General features: G+C 41.5%; 1 protein-coding gene across 1 annotated transcript in view; it reads left to right on the top strand.

Moving 5' to 3' along the window:
• The first annotated feature begins 15,080 nt into the window (after positions 1–15,080).
• LOC126471580 (zinc finger protein ZFP2-like) overlaps positions 15,081–19,247 on the top strand; it is a 43,539-nt gene continuing 39,372 nt past the window's right edge. The window contains exon 1 of the mRNA XM_050099810.1: positions 15,081–15,449. Coding sequence (XP_049955767.1) covers positions 15,448–15,449 — 2 coding nt within the window. The 5' untranslated portion in view covers positions 15,081–15,447. The remainder of the gene's footprint in view (positions 15,450–19,247) is intronic.

The raw sequence follows: 19,247 nt of genomic DNA, 5'->3' as shown, positions 1-19,247 counted from the left end.
GTTCAAAAATGGCTCTGAGCACTATGGGACTTAACTGCTGAGGTCATCAGTCCCCTAGAACTTACAACTACTTAAACCTAACTAACCTAAGGACTTCACACACATCCATGCCTGAGGCAGGATTCAAACCTGCGACCGTAGCGGTCGCGTGGTTCCAGACTATAGCGCGTAGAACCACTCGGCCACACTGGCCGGCTATGCCGGCTGTGGTGCGGGGCACCACACATAGCAGATAATAGGTGGCAAGCATCTGCCCACATTCCAAACTCCATTCCTGCAGGTATAGACATGTATCTAGAGACATTCATCAAGACTGTGAAAATCACAGTCTGGCTATGCTGGAACACTGATGTCACACTTAATCTCACTGTTGGCCTAAGTGACACTGGTGCTGAGTGGAGATGGGGAAGCTAGGTTATGAGGTTGCACTGTGGTGCAGTGGGGCTGACAGAGCTGGATGGAGCAGCACAGTGTGTTGTTGTTCTAGGTGTGGACATTCGCAACAACCTGATGTATGCAGCACCAGACTGCAGGTGGCAGCAGATGACTTGTCTATTAGCAGCATGCAGACGAGTGCAGAGATGGTACCGAAACACATCCCAGTGTGGGTTATCGACATGGACTGCAGAAGTTCTCATTGCTGTGCCAGAGGCCCTCAAGTGCTGCATTTGTTTAAATAAAGACACAGGTATCCCTCTCTTATCCTACTAACACACACCATAAATGTTTAAACAGCAAACAGTTTTTAACTTAGGGCAAGTCAGTTTTTAGGATTCCTAACCTAGGATGGCAAACGCTTAAACTGCACAAGAGGGCTGCCAATTGGGGTGGGGTAACTGTTTATAGTGCAAGTTGATTCAATCTTAGGGCAAGTGGGATTTTCAGTTTCCCACAATTTACACGTAGGAAAACTGGGATCTTAGCACAAGTGACCTGGCAACTAAGCAGGCTGTACCAGTGAGCTGCAGACCTGGCAACCATGTAGGCTGCACCAATATCCCCAGGTCCTTCATCTTGGATTCTATATGTAGCTCAAGTGACCTGGCCACCATGAGGTTTCACAAGTGAGCTGTGACATCATGGTAAATTCTGGCAACCATGCAGGCTGTGCTATGATCCTCAGGATTGCCATCTTGGATCGCCTTCTTGGATTGTGACATCATAGGGCTCAGGAAACACAGGAAATATGACAGCTATAAAACTTGCGCTAAGGTCAACCACCTTGGATTGTGACATCATACAGCCGTGTTGTCAGCCACTTTGAATTTCTATAGTTATTATTTTGACATCATATGGCTGCACAAAGGTCTTCAATCCTTTAAAATTGGACTAGGTCCGCCATCTTGGATTGTAACATCATAAAGTCCGCCAGCTTGGATTTTATGCTCAGAACAATTACGTTATGTTCACCATCCTGGATTTTTTAATTTCTCTCCACTTTATACCTAGCAAAATTCGATTATTTTAAACTTCTCACCAATTTTTTACCATCCTGTCATTTTATATGTAGGATAATTGGCCTATGATGTCAGAGGGAAAGGGGAGGAGGGGATGGAGGGAGAGAAATCTAACAACAATGCCTGGTGAAATCATTGATGACATCATCAGAACCCTGGCAAACAATGCAGACTGCAAGATGCGTCTAGCCCCATTAATTGCAGAAACTGGCAGTTGTACCTAAAAGATGAAATGTATGAGGTCGTCTACATGAGCACTATGTTAAGATTCTAGATTTAACTACATACCTACGGATTTCATTTACAAGCAATTTACATTGGGGCCATCGCATTGAAAATGTTGTGAAGAAGGTGAACCAAAGACTGCATTTTACTGGCAAAACAACTAGACTGTGCTACAAATCTACTACAATAGACTGCCTATTCGTGCGTTATGCTTATCAATCCTCTGCAGTATTGCTACGTGGCAGGGGATACTTACCTGACAGGATTGACAGAGGTCTTCTAAAAAGTTCAAAGAAGTGCAGTTCGTTTTGAACTATTGCGAAATATTGAGAGAGTGTCACAGACATGACAGGCAAGTAGAAGGAGGCAATAATTAAAATAAACATGTTTTTCGTTGCGCCAAGATATTTTCATGAAATTTCAATCAGCTGGAAACGACCACAGCGGTAATCTGCCAAACGCTAAAGGGTGAATTGCAGAGTAATCACGTACCTTTAGATGTTGTGACTCGACAGAATATAGTTTTAGCCATGCCTGACTTGTTATTTCAGAGAAAAGTACTATAATGTGAATTACATTCTTTTTATACACATCATACTGAGGTGAAAAAAGTCATAAGATACATACATACAGATGGCGGTAGTATCGCATACACAAGGTATAAAAGAGCAGTACATTGCTGGACCTGTTATTTGTACTCAGCTGATTCCTGTGGAAAGGTTTCCGATCTGACTATGGCCGCGTAACGGGAATTAACAGACTCTGGGCGCGGAATGATAGTTAGAGCTATACTAATGGGACATTCCATTTCGAAAATCGTTAGGGAATTCAGTATTCCGAGCTCCACAGTGTCAAGAGTATTCCGAGAACACTAAATTTCAAGCATTACTACGCAGTGGCCGTCGGCCTTCACATAATGACCAAGAGCAGCGGCGTTTTTGTAGGATTGTCAGTGCTACAAGACAAGCAAAACTGTATGAAATAACCACAGAAATAATCGTGGAACTTACAAGGAATGTATCCGTTAGGATAGTGCAGCGAAATTTGGCATCAATGCTATGGCAGCAGACGGCGGCCGCGAGTGCCTTTTTCTAACAGCACACTTCGCCAGTAGCGCTTCCCCTGGGCTCGCAACCCTAGACGACCGGGAAACCATCGCCTGGTTAGATGACTCCCGATTTCAGCTGGTAAGAGCTGACGGTAGGGTTCGAGTGTGGCGCAGACCCCACGAAGCAATGGACCCAGGTTGCCAACAAGGCATTGTGCAAGCTGGTAGTGGCTCCATAATGGTATGGGCTATGTTTACATGGAATGAACTGAGTCCTCTGATACGAATGAACCGATCATTTACTGGAAATTGTTATGTTCAGCCACTTGGAGACCATTGGCAGCCATTCATGGACTTCGTGTTCCCAAACAACGATAGAATTTTTGTGGATGACAATGCGCCATGTCACTGGGCCACAATTGTTCGTGAATGATTTGGTCACCCAGATCGACCGATGAGAATCCCACAGAACATGTGCGGGACATAATCGAGAGGTCATTTCGTACACAAGATCTTGCAGTGGCCACACTTTCGCAATTACGGACGGCTATAGAGGCAGCATGGGTCAATATTGCTGCAGGGGACTTCTAATGACTTGTTGAGTTCATGCCACGTCGAGTTACTGCACTCTACCGGGCAAAAGGATGTCTGACACGATATTAGGACGTATTCCATGACTTTTGTCACCTAAGCATATTTAGTAAAATTCTTAACAAAATTGTTTACTGAAAAATTCTATAGTTTCCTTTCATGTAAATACAGACTACAGTGGATTTTTTAATATTATATTTCGTTAACCAGCCCTGACAGCCATGAGTTTAAGGAGCCATTTCAGAGGTGCGCCATTAGGTGGTTTCTCACATCCCACTAGCTGGTTACCAGTTCTCTCCTCAGTAACACGATTCGTAAACATTTCAAAAAACTCCCGCTCACTTTCACATAAACAACGCTTCATGCGGACAGTTGAGGTACACGGGGCTAACGGAGTGGCGACAGGAAGAGCATGCAGCCACCCCTTAAATCTGTAAATCTGTGCCGCTGTGGTACAAAGGCACAAGAAAAAGAAGAACAGAAAAGAAATTATATTCTTCAAATCTACTGTATGGAAACGTAAAAGTACATGAGTTTGCTTACACTATGGCAAAATAGCTCTTGCAGCCTTAGTTTATCCTAGAAACTTCGGTAAGTTACATAAACGTTTATGGTCATTCAAGAAGTAGAAGAGATGAGCCCTACAACACAGATGCAGACGTAGCACATGGAGTGAGCATTGTACCGATGGCCAGGCCAGATCGTGACCTACGGCTGGGGGGGGGGGGGGGGGGGGGAGGGGCTTTCCAGGCCAGCATTGCGTCTCCATGTGCTCGTCAGACTTAAGTGGGTTGGCAGAAGAGCGAGCGATAGGACAGGCTGGTACAGGACGGCAAACCTGTAGAAGACAGCAGTGGACTATCAGTTCACAACACGTGGCTCTGTTCCCGAATAGTTCCCACCTGGAGATTCAAATAGTGGACTATTTTATCACTGGAATATTTTACACAAGAGGATGTCATCATTATTAAGCCATTTAATAAAGCTAAATATACACTACTGGCCATTAAAATTGCTACACCACGAAGATAACGTGCTACAAACGCGAAAATTAACCGACAGGAAGAAGATGCTGTGATATGCAAATGATTAGCTTTTCAGAGCATTCACACAAGGTTGGCGCCGGTGGCGACACCTACAACGTGCTGACACGAGGAAAGTTTCCAACCGATTTCTCATACACAAACAGCAGTTGATCGGCGTTGCCTCGTGAAATGAAGAGATGAAGGTCGGATTGTAGCCTATCGCGATTGCGGTTTATCGTATCGCGACATTACTGCTCGCATTGGTCAAGATCCAATGACTGTTAGCAGAATATGGAATCGGTGGGTTCAGTAGGGTAATATGGAACGCCGTGCTGGATCCCAACGGCCTTGCAAGACAATTTCGATTTCTCTGAGACGTCATATGGCACTATGGATGAATCACTTGAGTTTATGACCCCACTCGTATATCATGTACACTACTGTTCCTATAACATTCCGTTTTAGTACTCCCAATATTATTATTAAATCCTACAAAGCGAGGATGGACAGGGCTAAGACACGGGACACATATTTGGGATGGATTTTGAGCCATCCAGATTTAGGTTTCATGTGTTTTCCATAGATCTCATAGGACAAATGTTGGGGCGGTTCCTGTAAATAGGCACAGCAGATTTCCTTCACCGAACCGAAATTCTACTCCATTTCTAATGACGTTGTCGTCGATGTGATGTTTAACCCTAATCGTCCTTCCCTTTACTTTCACAGCCATTTATTCCACCCTGTCAAGAACGACGTTTTCAATTCTGTCTACTATAAAAATCCTCGTCTGCTATAAAATCCTGGATCCTGTAAAAAACTGACCCAATATTCCATAACCCAACATTTTGTTCACGACATAACTTTGTGGAATTGTGTTGAAACTGTGTCAATTGTTTCCTGGAAATCTACTACCCCTGGGTCACATGAATTTATGGAATCTCTGTTAATTCCTACAATGGAGGTATTTATTTTGCAAAAAAGTGATAATGTGCGAGAATAAAATGTATTCCATAATTCTACAACAGACTGATGTCGTCAATATAGGTCTATAAATATGTGCATCTGTCCGATGACTGTTCTTGAAAATGGGAGTAAGTGTTGCTTTTTCCAATCGCTTGGAACCCTTACTAGCTCCAATGACTTAAACGAACTGATGCTAGAAGTGGAGAAAGTTCTTTCGTATAGTCTGCATAAAATTGTGTAGAAATCTCATGATATTCAGTTGCCTTTCTTCTCTTGAGCGACAGTTTAGTTGATTTTCTTGTTCCATGATCACTTACTTGCCCCTGTACCTGTCTTTTCGGCATTTGTGCATTGATTGAAAGGCGCACCATGTTATGACCTTCCTTGTGCTAGAGCAATAATTGTAAATTGAGCAATCACTGTGTTTGGGAGAAGGCTGACCAATTTACATAACTGATAACATCAACAGTCACCACACATTGAATGAAACTTTCCGTTATATCAAAATACGTGGTGAACATTAATCAAACCTGCAAACTGCAGGGACACACTCCTAACTGAAAATGAAGGAAAAAAGATCCTATAAAAATGTGTCCAGACACGTATCATGTGTTCCTTGTGTGTTGCAGGCTGTGTGATTCATGCAGCGTACTGTAAGCAGCAGAATGGCCCGATATTCATGTCAGGAACAAACCGATATGGTGTTTGTGCATGGCAAAGCAGATGGAAAAGATCGAGAGGCAGCACAGCTGGCCGGCCGGTGTGGCCGTGCGGTTCTACGCGCTTCAGTGTGGAACCGCGTGGCCGCTACGGTCGCAGGTTCGAATCCTGCCTCGGGCATGGATGTGTGTGATGTCCTTAGGTCAGTTAGGTTTAAGTAGTTCTAAGTTCTAGGGGACTGATGACCTCAGATGTTAAGTCCCATAGTGCTCAGAGCCATTTGAGCAGCACAGCTATAGCTACACAACAACCCTCACAGACACCAACCACATCACACTACATTTCAAGCCCTTTTTTTGGCTTCTGTGTGATCATAGGTCCTTTAGGACAGACGAACGTGCATGGAGGCGATGGACTATGCATACACCGGATTTGGAGGACTGGGTTCTACAAGATACTGAGACAAACCCTAGTACAAGCTCCAGACGAGTGGCCTGTCAACATGGTGTAAGCCAAAGTACGATTATGTGCATCAGACTTGACAACTGCTGCTATCCTTATCAAATGGCTCTGGGCACTATGGGACTCAACTGCTGTGGTCATAAGTCCCCTAGAACTTAGAACTACTTAAACCTAACTAACCTAAGGACATCACACACACCCATGCCCGAGGCAGGATTCGAACCTGCGACTGTAGCGGTCGTGCGGTTCCAGACTGTAGCGCCTTTAACCGCTCGGCCACTCTGGCCGGCTGCTATCCTTATCACCTGCAATGAGTGTGAGGATTATCAGCAGCGGATTTTCCTCTAAGGGAAGAATTTTGTCGACGGTTTTCGCACCAGCCCATCGGGTCAGCAGTCCTCTTTACCGACGAAGCAACCTTTACCAGAACTGGCATCATCAGTCTGCATAATCGTCATCTGTAGGCGACAGCCGATCCGCAGGGAATGGTTGACGCGTCTCATCAACATAAGTTCAGCATCAGTGTATGAGAAAAGTTTCTTGGACACCACATACTTGGCTGGTTAGTATTTCGCAATGCCTCGATGGAGGAACATACCAGAACCTCCTGCGGAATACTTTGCCTGGGCTGCTTAAGAATGTGCCTTTGGCAGTATGACTGGTTATGTGGTTTCTGCATGATGGAGCACTACCTCAGTTCCTCATTATGGTTCGCTGACACCACAACAACGTCTTCCCCAGACACTGGATAGGAAACGGAAGCCCTGTACCATGGCCTGCTAGATCACCGCACTTAAGCCCCCTGGATTTTCCCCTCCAGGGGCATCTGAAAACTGTTGTGTATGCTACACCAGTTCCTTATGTGCAGACCCTTTAACAGCGTTTCACGACGTCTGAGGCACTATTTGGAGAGAGGGCAGAACGTGCGAAAGATTGCGACAGTCCAAGACGCGACGTGTGAACGCAAGCATTGTATCCTACAGAGGCCGCTTTGAACGTCTGTTGTGGCGTGCAGCTCTGTACAGTGTTCCAAGGCGATTTGTTGTCATTGCACACACACCGTCCATTTCCAAGCACATGTTCGTAGCACATTTTTTCCTCCACTTACAGTCAGGAATCCGTCCCTGCAGTTCGTCGGTTTTATTAATGTTCACCTCCAAGCACATGTTCGTAGCACATTTTTTCCTCCACTTACAGTCAGGAATCCGTCCCTGCAGTTCGTCGGTTTTATTAATGTTCACCTTGTATAACCATGTGATATAAAATGACAATATCTTTATGGGGATGTTGTCTAGTGAAAACAGCCAACTGCTAACAGAAGAGCAGAGGAAAATTATGAAGTCCATTAGTGACTGTTACTTTGTAATAATTTTAGCTTTGGTTACTTATAAGTAAAAACTTTCGTTGATCTAAGTAAACGTAACATAAAACTTCCTGGCAGATTAAAACTGTGAGTCGGACCGAGACTCGAACTCGGGACCTTTGCCTTTCGCGGGCAAGTGCTCTACCATTTTTTTTATTATTTAAAAAAAACTCATTTTTTAAAATGCTCATTACTGTGTGGTGTGACAGTACCATTTCCATAGCAGCTTGACTTGCTGACTTTGAGGGGCTCTGTCCAAAGATGACGTCAACAATTTTGTTCTATATTGTTCGTTGGCTTCGTTCGTGGCGGACATCCGATGACACTAGTTCAGGTTGTTCGTTGATCCGTTCACTCAGTTTTCTTTTTTTAATTACAGAGGATAGCTAAACCGTCTGACCGAACACGCTGAGCTACCGTGCTGGCACACCACAACAACGACCATCTGAGCTACCCAAGCACGACTCACGTCCCGTCCTCACGGCTTTACTACTGCCAATACCTCGCCTCCTACCTTCCAAACTCTCCTTCGTAGGAGAGCTTCTGTAAAGTTTGGAAGGTATCTTCCAAACTCTCCTTCGTAGGAGAGCTTCTGTAAAGTTTGGAAGGTAGGAGGCGAGGTACTGGCAGTAGTAAAGCTCTGAAGACGGGGCTGAGCTACCCAAGCACGACTCACGTCCCGTCCTCACGGCTTTACTACTGCCAATACCTCGCCTCCTACCTTCCAAACTCTCCTTCGTAGGAGAGCTTCTGTAAAGTTTGGAAGGTAGGAGGCGAGGTACTGGCAGTAGTAAAGCTCTGAGGACGGGGCATGAGTCGTGCTTGGGTAGTTCAGATGGTAGAGCATTTGCCCGCGAAAGGCAAAGATCCCGAGTTCGAGTCTCGGTCCGGCACACAGTTTTAATCTGCCAGGAAGTTTCATATCAGCGCACACTCCGCTGCAGAGTGAAAATCTAATTCTGGAAACGTAACATAGATACGTTCACTTTTCGTCTGTATTGTATCGTAATGCCTTCAGATGTTTGATATACTCTATACAAAGAACTCAATTAACAGCAGCATTATCGAAGGATACTATAAATCCTATCTCCACACTCACCTATGCCACAATGGCCAAATTTCTTTTACTAAACTCACTACTTACTATGGAAAGCACAAATATGTCCTTTTCACCTTTAATTCAGGTAACCCTCCTACTACCAGGATTTTTTTTGTTACACTGAGTACCGCTGGGGTCAATATGACCCCAAGTAATTAACACAGGATATATTGGCAGTAGGTAGGTTTGGAAGGTAGGAGACGAGATACTGGCAGAAGTAAAGCTGTGAGTACGGTGCGTGAGTCGTGCTTCGGTAGCTCAGATGGTAGAGCACTTGCCCGCGAAAGGCAAAGGTCCCGAGTTCGAGTCTCGGTCGGGCACACAGTTTTAATCTGCCAGGAAGTTTCATATTGGCAGTATTTTGATTATTTTAATGAACTGACATAAAAGCATAAATTACTGACTGAAACCAGGCAAACTATGTATATAAGCACTTACGGATCTTGTCTTAATCCTTGATCTTATAGATCCTTACGTTTAAAACAAAGCAACTCTTTGTATTTAAAACAAAGAATCTCTTAATGTTGTTTACAGACAAAAGAAAAGCATCTTCTGCACGTTTCTGAATGTTTTCTATGCACTGAACGATCGCATAGGGAGCACCGTCCACGTTTTGCCCCCGTATGCACTTCTGCTGAAGAAGGACGAAGAATAGAAGCTTTGCTGCGCCGACTTCTGTTTTTCTGTACTAGACTTGTTCCTCGTTCCAGAATAAACTCTCTTCTTTTGTAGTTTTTTTTCAGTCAGGATTTAAGTCCAGCAAATTATGAAAGCATTTAGAGCACTAATATCCAAAATATTACAAAAAAGTAACCATGGGCCATCTTCTTGTCATATGTTCTGTGGTGTAGGTCCTGACTAGCCGTCACCTGTTTCCTCTCTGAAATGCATAGTACTCAGCAATGTCACTATCTCACCCTTTTTTGGGCAGTAGAACGCTATTGTAGCTGGTTCCTGGAATCCGAAGAGACATGAAGCTGCAGTTCTTCTCCTAGCTTCGATAAATTCTGCAGGTAGTTCACGACGACTTTTTCTTAGTGTTCCTAGCAGAGTCATTTGTTTTCATTCTAGTTCCCTTGCCTAGTCCAAACCAGTTGTTGTGATATTTCTACAACTCCCAGGTAAATGTCCTGTCAACTCTAACACTACTCTTTTTTCCTGATTTATTCCTCTAAGCTGGCCTTCGCCCTTTCCTGTGTACACCTGCAGGTGAGTGACGTAGTAATTAGTATGTCACATGCAACCCATATCTGTATACCATATTTTCCAGGTTATGAGGGGATGTACTGGCAGAATGTACACCTACCCCTACCCCTAAAAGTTACAGTTGTTCATCATATTGAAAATAGGTCCGCCATGTTCTTCGTTCCATAAATTCACTATGCCCTCATTGTCACCTTTGTACACTCCCACAATAATAAGCAGGCCCAGAAAGTATTCGGATTCTTCTCTGTCAAGATCTGCCCATTTATTACCGAAAGTAATGTTATCTTCTTTGTTGGTCCACTTCAAAATAATCTGGAAAATGCTGGGCTTCATAAATAATTCAAATGCTGACTGTATAGTATTTACGTTCCTTACAGTATGCCTCATGGGACCTGGAGATGTCTTCAGTATATTCCGTCCTTGTTATCTCCTATGTAATCTAACAGGATTATTTCCCCATCTTTCATTTCCATTTCTCTACCTGAAAAAATGGGATTGCTATTTTACATACCGGTATGTACTTACATATTATTATTATTATTAGTACTGTCATTAAAGTTTTTGCAAACATGTGCTAGATTATATATACTTACTTGAAAACATTCTGATTTAAGATGTCAGGAACTTCAGGAAGTAGAGTTTTCCAATCTCCAACATTTTCATCAGAACCTTCAGTTGATTAACCACCTCCAGAAATAATAGCAACGATCTCTTTATATAAACAAACTGGTCTCTCGTTGGGAGAAATGTGTTTGTTACCAGGGTGATTATGTTGAGGAATAAATATCTACAGATGAGGAATAAATGTGTAGAAGTTAATAATGTTTGTTTTATTTATAGGGCTTTAAGAGGATCTACATCAAAAATTTGGAGATATTACTTTTCAGTACGCCCTTGTAGTTTTCATATTTTAGTAAAACCAACAACAATCTTCAAAATATTTTTGCTGATAAATGCTGCATCCATCAACAACAGTGACAGTGATGCAGATGACAAGGTTTGACAGATCACACCACAGGCAGTGCTCCAGACGGTGGACACACCCTATGACCAAATGTCGGGTCATTTAGTACTAACCAGAGTTCTCCAAGGCAGATGTATGCCTGCACAGCAAAGTACAAGCAGGCGTATGTGGTTGCTTGTTAATCTTATTATGTTATGCTCTGACCACATCACAGATGACGACTTTTACCCATCTCACCCAGACTCACTATGGTGGTGGTGGTAGTAGCAGTTTTATTCATCCTAAAATCACTTTTACTAGGATACTGAACACGTCATCGTATTACAATTTAAGAACAACAAAAATAACATAGTTCATATACACAGGCATTTACATGCAATTCTAGTATGACATGGGTTGGACAGGTAGTCAGCTGCAGCCTTAAAATAGGAACCATACTGGCTATTGTCTGAAGTAATTTAGGGAAACCATGGATATCCTGAGGTACCTCATTCGGTTTATCCTTAATGTACAATACTGTTTTGTAAAGAAGTTATTGAATAGTGTAGAAGACTAGTTCTACACTGTTTATGCATTTCTGACACCCAGTCACTGCACACGCTACAGACACATGGATTATTGTATTGGACTGATTTTCGATTGCAGGTTACTGATGACTATGTCTTAGAGACAAATCTGTGCTTTGGACTTGTAGTTAGTGTAAACTGTTCTTGTGCCCAGTGTTCAATAAACATGATGTACATTACATCACAACGATAATATCAACATTTAAAACAGTCATTCATCCCTAAACCATTAAAAGCAACAAATGCTGCACACTACCTGAGGCAAATTTCAAAGAAATACAAAAAGAGTAATAAGTTTTTAATATATTGCCTGACAGAACAAGTAAAGCACCCACAAGTTGAAGAAGAATGAAATGAAACTTTATGGGTCAAGAGGGCATGTATTGTTATTTCAGTGCCAGCCGGGGTGGCCGAGCGGTTCTAGGCGCTACAGTCTGGAACCACGCGACCGCTACGGTCGCAGGTTAGAATCGGGCATGGATGTGTGTGATGTCCTTAGGTTAGTTAGGTTTAAGTAGTTCTAAGTTCTAGGGGACTGATGACCTCAGAAGTTACGTCCCATAGTGCTCAGAGCCATTTGAAGCCATGTTATTTCAGTGATTACGAAATCGAATGAAATACTAAGACTTGTCATTAGGAGGACACTTAACAGTGTGATGGTGCACCCCCTCGGGCCTGGATCCATGTACTGATTCGACTGAGAACGATGTAACAAATCCATTGTATCCTCTCTTGAGCAATCTCGTCGGAAACTGTTGCAACTGGTTCTTGATTTCTTGAATATTGGCACTGGGATGAAGTTGACAGCTGAGCTAACCCCCACACATGTTCTGTCAAGGACATGAGTAGGTACTTCAACATTACACAGACAGCACATAGAGACACATGCCATGTGTGGATGAGTATTGTTCTGTTGAAAAATGGCACCACAATACCACTGCATGAGAGATAACACACAAGGGCACAAGATATCAGTGACATGACATTGTGCCATCAGAGTTCTCTCAGTCACTACCAGCCATGTCGTATCCTATGGCTCCCCACATGACAGTACCAGCAGGAACACCGCTGAGCCTCTCCCAAATATTGGAAGAATGTGACCTCTCCACATATTGCCGCCATACTTACCAATAATGATCATCCAGTGAGTGCAAAAGCGTGAATCATCGCTGAACACAATGTGGTGTCATTCATTAGCAATCCATCTTCCTGGTCACTGCACCACTCACAACACAGGCATATTCATGGCAGGCTATGCATGGGGCAGTAAATCCCTTGTCCAGCTGGTGCTAGTCTCTGGCCGATGGTATAGGATGACACAGAATGTTGCAATGAGCACATTACTTGTTCTCACGTGCCAGGCATAGATGTAAAGGGGTTACAAAGTGTGCTTAGAGCACAGTATTGTGATTCCTTCTTGTGGTGATTAGACATGGTCGACCATAACCTTGAGGATGAGTATGCCTGGCCTCATGTTCTCATGCAGTCCAACACTGGGCCACTGTCACATTCGAAAGCCCCACATAGCTGGATATTGCACCATTAAATCAGCTAGCCAGATGGAGACCTATAATGAGACCCTGTTCAAAATCCATCAAGTGCTGATAATGATGTCTCACATGAGTACACAGTATCATTCACACTGATCACTCAACATCTGACGCTGTTCACACCCCTGATATATCCTACCTGCCCTGGTAATGACGCTAAAAACGAACTAAGCTAATGCACTATGCTGGCAGTTCTATGTGTCACAGAGAACTCCATTTTCATTCCATCTGAGGGTGTGTATGTGTGCAAAGTATCGACATGCGACCTTGTCTTCTGGGTGCTTCCCTTTTTTGTCAGGAAATATAAATATACAAAACCATTGAAAAGTATACCATACAAGTCACTGACATTGTAAACATATGAAAGGGTGTGAGGGCAGAGGGGTAGAAGAACACACTCACACAAGTGTGCACTCTATTAACAAGGTTCAAAATGGTTCAAATGGCTCTGAGCACTATGGGACTCGACTGCTGAGGTCATTAGTCCCCTAGAACTTAGAACTAGTTAAACCTAACTAACCTAAGGACTTCACAAACATCCATGCCCGAGGTAGGATTCGAACCTGCGACCGTAGCGGTCTTGCGGTTCCAGACTGCAGCGCCTTTAACCGTACGGCCACTTCGGCCGGCTATTAACAAGGAGAAGAAAACAACAAGTAATCTATTAAAGTATGTGGAACTTAAATCGTTAAACTGTTAAATACAACAGCGCGGGATTAGCCGAGCGGTCTCAGGTGCTGCAGTCATCGACTGTGCGGCTGGTCCCGGTGGAGGTTCGAGACCTCCCTCGGGCATGGGTGTGTGTGTTTGTCCTTAGGATAATTTAGGTTAAGTAGAGTGTAATCTTAGGGACTTATGACCTTAGCAGTTAAGTCACATAAGATTTCACACACATTTGAACGTTTTTTTTTTTTTTTGTTGAATACAGTGGGACATCCCTGTTGTTTTCTTCTCATTTGTATGAGTACAACGATAAAAATAGTCCTTGTCTGTGGACTAATCATATTTATGCATGGATTCCCCTTTCCTCATGGATGACTTACTTGTTAGTCATGTTGATAACGAGGAAGAGCTTTTCTACTTCTCTGCATATTTTCATTTCTTCGCATTTTTTCGTGCCAGTATTTTTTATGTTCTTTGCGGACTTGTAAATTGTATGGAATTACAGCTAAGAGCTGCAGTAAAATTCAGTAATGAGAAATTTTAATAATATCACAATGTATGTGTATGTAAGCCAATCACTACATTTACATGCAGCACATCTTCGGGAAGACGAAAACTTAATTTCGAAAACCGTTTTTGCTCTCTCGTTTACATGTTGAGCTCTGATGCGGATTTACTAGCCCAGTTAAATATGGCGCCTGGAAAACAGCTGTTACAGTTTCTGATTTAGTCAACACAATCGCTATTCCTCTTCAGTCAGACAAGGTGTGAATGGCTACAGCCTAATATTTCTACTTGTCCGTCACTGTAAAAAAAATCCACTGCGTTCATATTAACCGAATTTTTTTTTAAAAACAAGACGAAACCTGACAGCCCAAGCACATTTCAAAGCCGGTTGCGTTTACATAGGAGCGAAAATCGTTTGCGGAACTGGAAAACCGGCAACTACAAGCGGATTTCCAGAATCGATTTTGAAGTGTTAACATGACCACCCAGGATCGGTATTGGGAAATTGGTTTACGAAATCCGGTTTTGGGAGCCCCATTTAAATCAGTTGACTCTACAATGACAGGACCATCTTGCGGCCGTCTTCAAATGAGTCACATCGACATCGTGCCTCTTTCGACTTAGGTGCCTTGTTGGAATATATCGACGCTTGCAGCAGAAATGCATGGGTTATCGATATCCACTGTGTATATTGTATAGTGCTTCCTAATGGCGGTTGTAGGTTGATTGTTTTCATGAAACGCTGAACGTTTATATACATACAATGTTAGTAAAGTTTTCTCATGTAAACAATCTAAATAACGGAGTCACTTTAAGTGATGTTTACTACGCGGATGTTTCAGCCTATGAATAAAATATACTCGTGAATCACAAATACACAAGGGAATAAACGCCATAACGTTGTTTAACAAGTGCTGAATTATAAATAAACACTAAAAGCTATGCATGGTATAGCCAACCCTTATTGCTTTAATGAGTATTCCCGTATGTTGAGTGAGAGAGTGCAGCTTACAACTCATTTAAGTGCAGACGCTAATCGTCGGAAAGATGCGGCATACTAAAGTTGTTCGGTGACTTACTGGAGTTTTACATTGCCACATGTAAGTGCATAGTTCTTTTACATAACATCGTCATTTTCATATAGTATGAAGAGCGAGGATTCGAATTTTATGACGGCTCACGAAATCTTTCGGCACCATACTGCCAGTTATACATTTCTGTTTATTTGTTTTTAATTTGACAAGGACGCTGTCTGAGTTGTATTCTTGAAATAGCAACAATGAACATTCTTCTGATGAAATAATCTGCCGCATTGTTAAAAGAAAACAGCCCAGCAAAGTATTAGTGGGTTGTGTTATACGTTTTCTCAAAAGTAGTAGCATGGTGCGGGGTACTGCATGAGTTGTGACCTGTCAAGTTTACCCCATTTTTTAGCATACTATATCCCTTTCTTGTATTGTTGTTGTTTCGTTGTATCTGTTTGGAGGAATATCGAACGCTGTTATTCTTTAAATTAATGCAACAGATATGTCTTTGTTTTATCACCTCTGCATATGTATTTAAAGGATATAACCATAATTCGCAGTCGCACGACATTAATGAATTTAAGGGAGCTGAACAAAAGGGGAAATACACGGACATAAATCACAGAAAGAAATCGACTTGTTATGTTGTGATTTTTTCCCAAACCTTAAAGACAGATGTTTCCTAAAAGATGAGATTTTTTAAGGCTTTGACATTAATTTTCGTAATAAAATAAATGAAAGGTATGCACACATGTGTACGTGGGTAATTTAGAGCTCTGTTTAGCAAACATCCTATTTCTCTTGGATGGCGTGACATGCATGTAGATAAAATATTAACTAGGAAATTTGAATGCATTTTATGTTCTGAACTTATTATAATTGAAATATAGTAAAAATTTGTACCAGTTTTCAAAAATATTTTAAGTGAGAGATTATTGTTTAAATCAGTCCTCATGTTTCCACACTTTTTTTTTCTTTTTTTTCCCCTCCAGATACCAGCAGTTTGGTTTGAGCACTGCAAATGATTAACCTCTGTGATTTCATTTAATTATAAAATTAAGAATTTAAAATGAATGAAAGGCATCCCAATAAAATCTTTGCTCCATCAGATTCTTGTGGTTTTTTTTATTTCTGTGTTTTATTTTATTTTTATCTTTCAAAATTTGCCATTCTGACTGACTATAGGGTGGTTATTATATTTGGATTTTTATCTCTCTCAGATAAGAACAGGGTGTGAACTTACTTAAAGAATGATCAGGTAATTTTGCCTATGTGGGTTAGAGAAACTATGGAAAACGTTTTCCTGAAAGGAAGACATGATTTTAGTACCCTACACATTCTGTCATCACTATCATTTTTATGAAATGTAAGGTGGACATTTGCTCTGCTCTTTCCCCCTCTCATCCCCCCCCCCTCTTCCACCATTTTATGTAGTACAAAGCATGACATAGAATAAGTTTTTAGTGCTGTTGTGTTAAATCTACTGACCCTTAGTATCTACTGACTTCTTAGTATCGTTCGTACTATTGGTGATAAGCTGCAAATTTTTACTAGCCTGTCTCACAACCGAGCTCTATAGTGGAAACATTTCTTTAAGTACTTGCAGCAAGTTTCTGAAATTAACTTCTCAAAGCAACTTGCGGAAGTTAAACAGTCACAAGTTTTTATGCTAGTCTAAGCATTTGCAGAAGTTACTTGCTCGTGAATACACACCTTAACGTTCAGCTCTCATCACATTCTTTGAGATTTCTATGGTTGATGTATGAGGTTACTCAGTTTAACATCTTCTGGGTGTAAAGCAATAGCATTTTCCCTGTATAAACCATACTTGAGAACATGCTGTATTGGATAAGTATGAGGAAAGAAATCTGATATAGTCTTGTTGGAGAATCAACCTGCCATTTACCTGAGATAATTTTGGGAAATCACAAAAACAAACATATATATATATTAGGATTGTTATATTGGATTTGAACCCATTCCTCTCAAATATAAATCAAATGTCTTAAAAGTAGTACCTCCTCACTCAACATCATATTTTGCAATCACATTAATTGCCTCCTTCTCATCCTCTGGTCTCATCCCTTTTCATTCTTTCCTCTGATGTTCTCTATTTCTACCAGTGCTTCCCCATTTTTACCAGTGCTTCTAATTCATGTGTCTGCTGATCACTGCTTTTCTTCATATATTCGCACCTCACTTTCTCTCCTTTTGATCCTTGTTCACTCTGACCTGATCACTGTATTCCTTTCATCTGCCATCGTATTTGACATCAGTTGCCACCAGGTCTTACTGTGTTAACTGTATTCATTCTGAATCATAAAGCTATATATTCCTCTTACAAACTTTTGTGAGAGAGAAAAACTGTATCATACTCTACCTGCTTCAAATTTTGTTTTGACCATTTGAAATATCATAAATTTAGACATTTTTAATGCAGTCAGTTTGTTACTTGCCTCCTCCTCTCCCCCTCTCAATCTGCACTAGACATTTGAAGGCCACTGTAACCCAAGTCTGTAAGGAAACATAGTGGTATGTTTCTTCTGTGATGTCTCCTACATTAACATCTGGTACCACACTTTTATATTTTATTGTGGGAAGAGTTTTGATTATTGTTATTTTTATTATTTTCATTATTTTTTCCCCTACATGGTGTAGTGTGGTGTGGCCTTTGTATTCTTGATGTTGTCTTTATCTACAACATACCATTTATAGGATGTAGCTTATAATTGATCATGAGCTTTTCAGGCTTACTCACTGCTATATGAAATTAAAAATAAAGTATTTGAGGATTCATATACTTAGATATGGATGTAGGTTTATGTTCCTGCCAGGCAGTGATATTGTATTCAACCTTTCAGATAGAGTGCATTGTAAGTAGCCAAGTTTTTTCCGTACACAGTGATGATGTTCCATTGATACACACTTGTTTACATATAGCAGTGCTTTTAAATGATAAATTTAGTTTTAGAAGTGTTCAGTGCCATTCCACACTTTTCACAGGCATTTGTAATCCATATTCATTATCAGCATCAGAATGTTGTCATCAGCATACCTGAGATTATTACAGTCTTATTGAGATCTTCCACTGTTCCTCTGTTTATTTCTTTGGAATATGTGTGTGAAATAATAAAAGAGAGTATTGACGACTTTGAAATGTTGCTTGACATATCCAGAATGTCATTCATTACAGCCAGAACTGCTCGACTAATGCTCTGCCTTAACAGTTGGTATTTGTTGCCAGTAAAGGATAGCAACAATCTGCATATTATTCTCACATCTGAATTAGGCTTGTAACTGCAAACTACTATCTATGTTGTATTGTGTTAAAGGCCCTTTACAGAATCAAAAAACAACCAAAGACAGCTTGGTTAATTCTTGTGTGTCTTTTTGCCATTACTTGAATGCTTCAAAGTACTTTGCTCCCAAAACCCATATGAAATACGAAATGTGTGTATTTTATATATTTTTTTTTCAAGTTACATACACTCGCGATACCTCGTATTATTGTGTCAGATGTTTTTGCCCAGCGTAGTGCAGCTATTTCATGTGGCATGGACTCGACAAGTTGTTGAAACTCCTCTGCAGAAATATTGAGCTTTGCTGCTGCTATAGCGAAAGTGTTGCCAGTGCTGGATTATGTGGATGAACTGATGTCTCTTGTTATGTCCCATAAATATTCTGTGGATTCATGTTAGATAATGTGTGTGGCTAAATCATTCACTTGAATTGTTCAGAATGTCCTCAATCCAATCACAAACAATTATGGCCCAGTGACATGGCATCATTGTTTGGGAACATGAAGCCCATGAAAGGTCGCAAAAGGTCTCAAAGTAGCTGAACATAACCATTTCCAGTCAATGATCAGTTCAG

The sequence above is a fragment of the Schistocerca serialis genome, chromosome 3, assembly GCF_023864345.2.
Source record: "Schistocerca serialis cubense isolate TAMUIC-IGC-003099 chromosome 3, iqSchSeri2.2, whole genome shotgun sequence".
Classification (NCBI taxonomy): domain Eukaryota; kingdom Metazoa; phylum Arthropoda; class Insecta; order Orthoptera; family Acrididae; genus Schistocerca; species Schistocerca serialis.
Note: the sequence above shows the minus strand (reverse complement) of the source record. Positions and strands in the feature narration are given on the sequence as shown.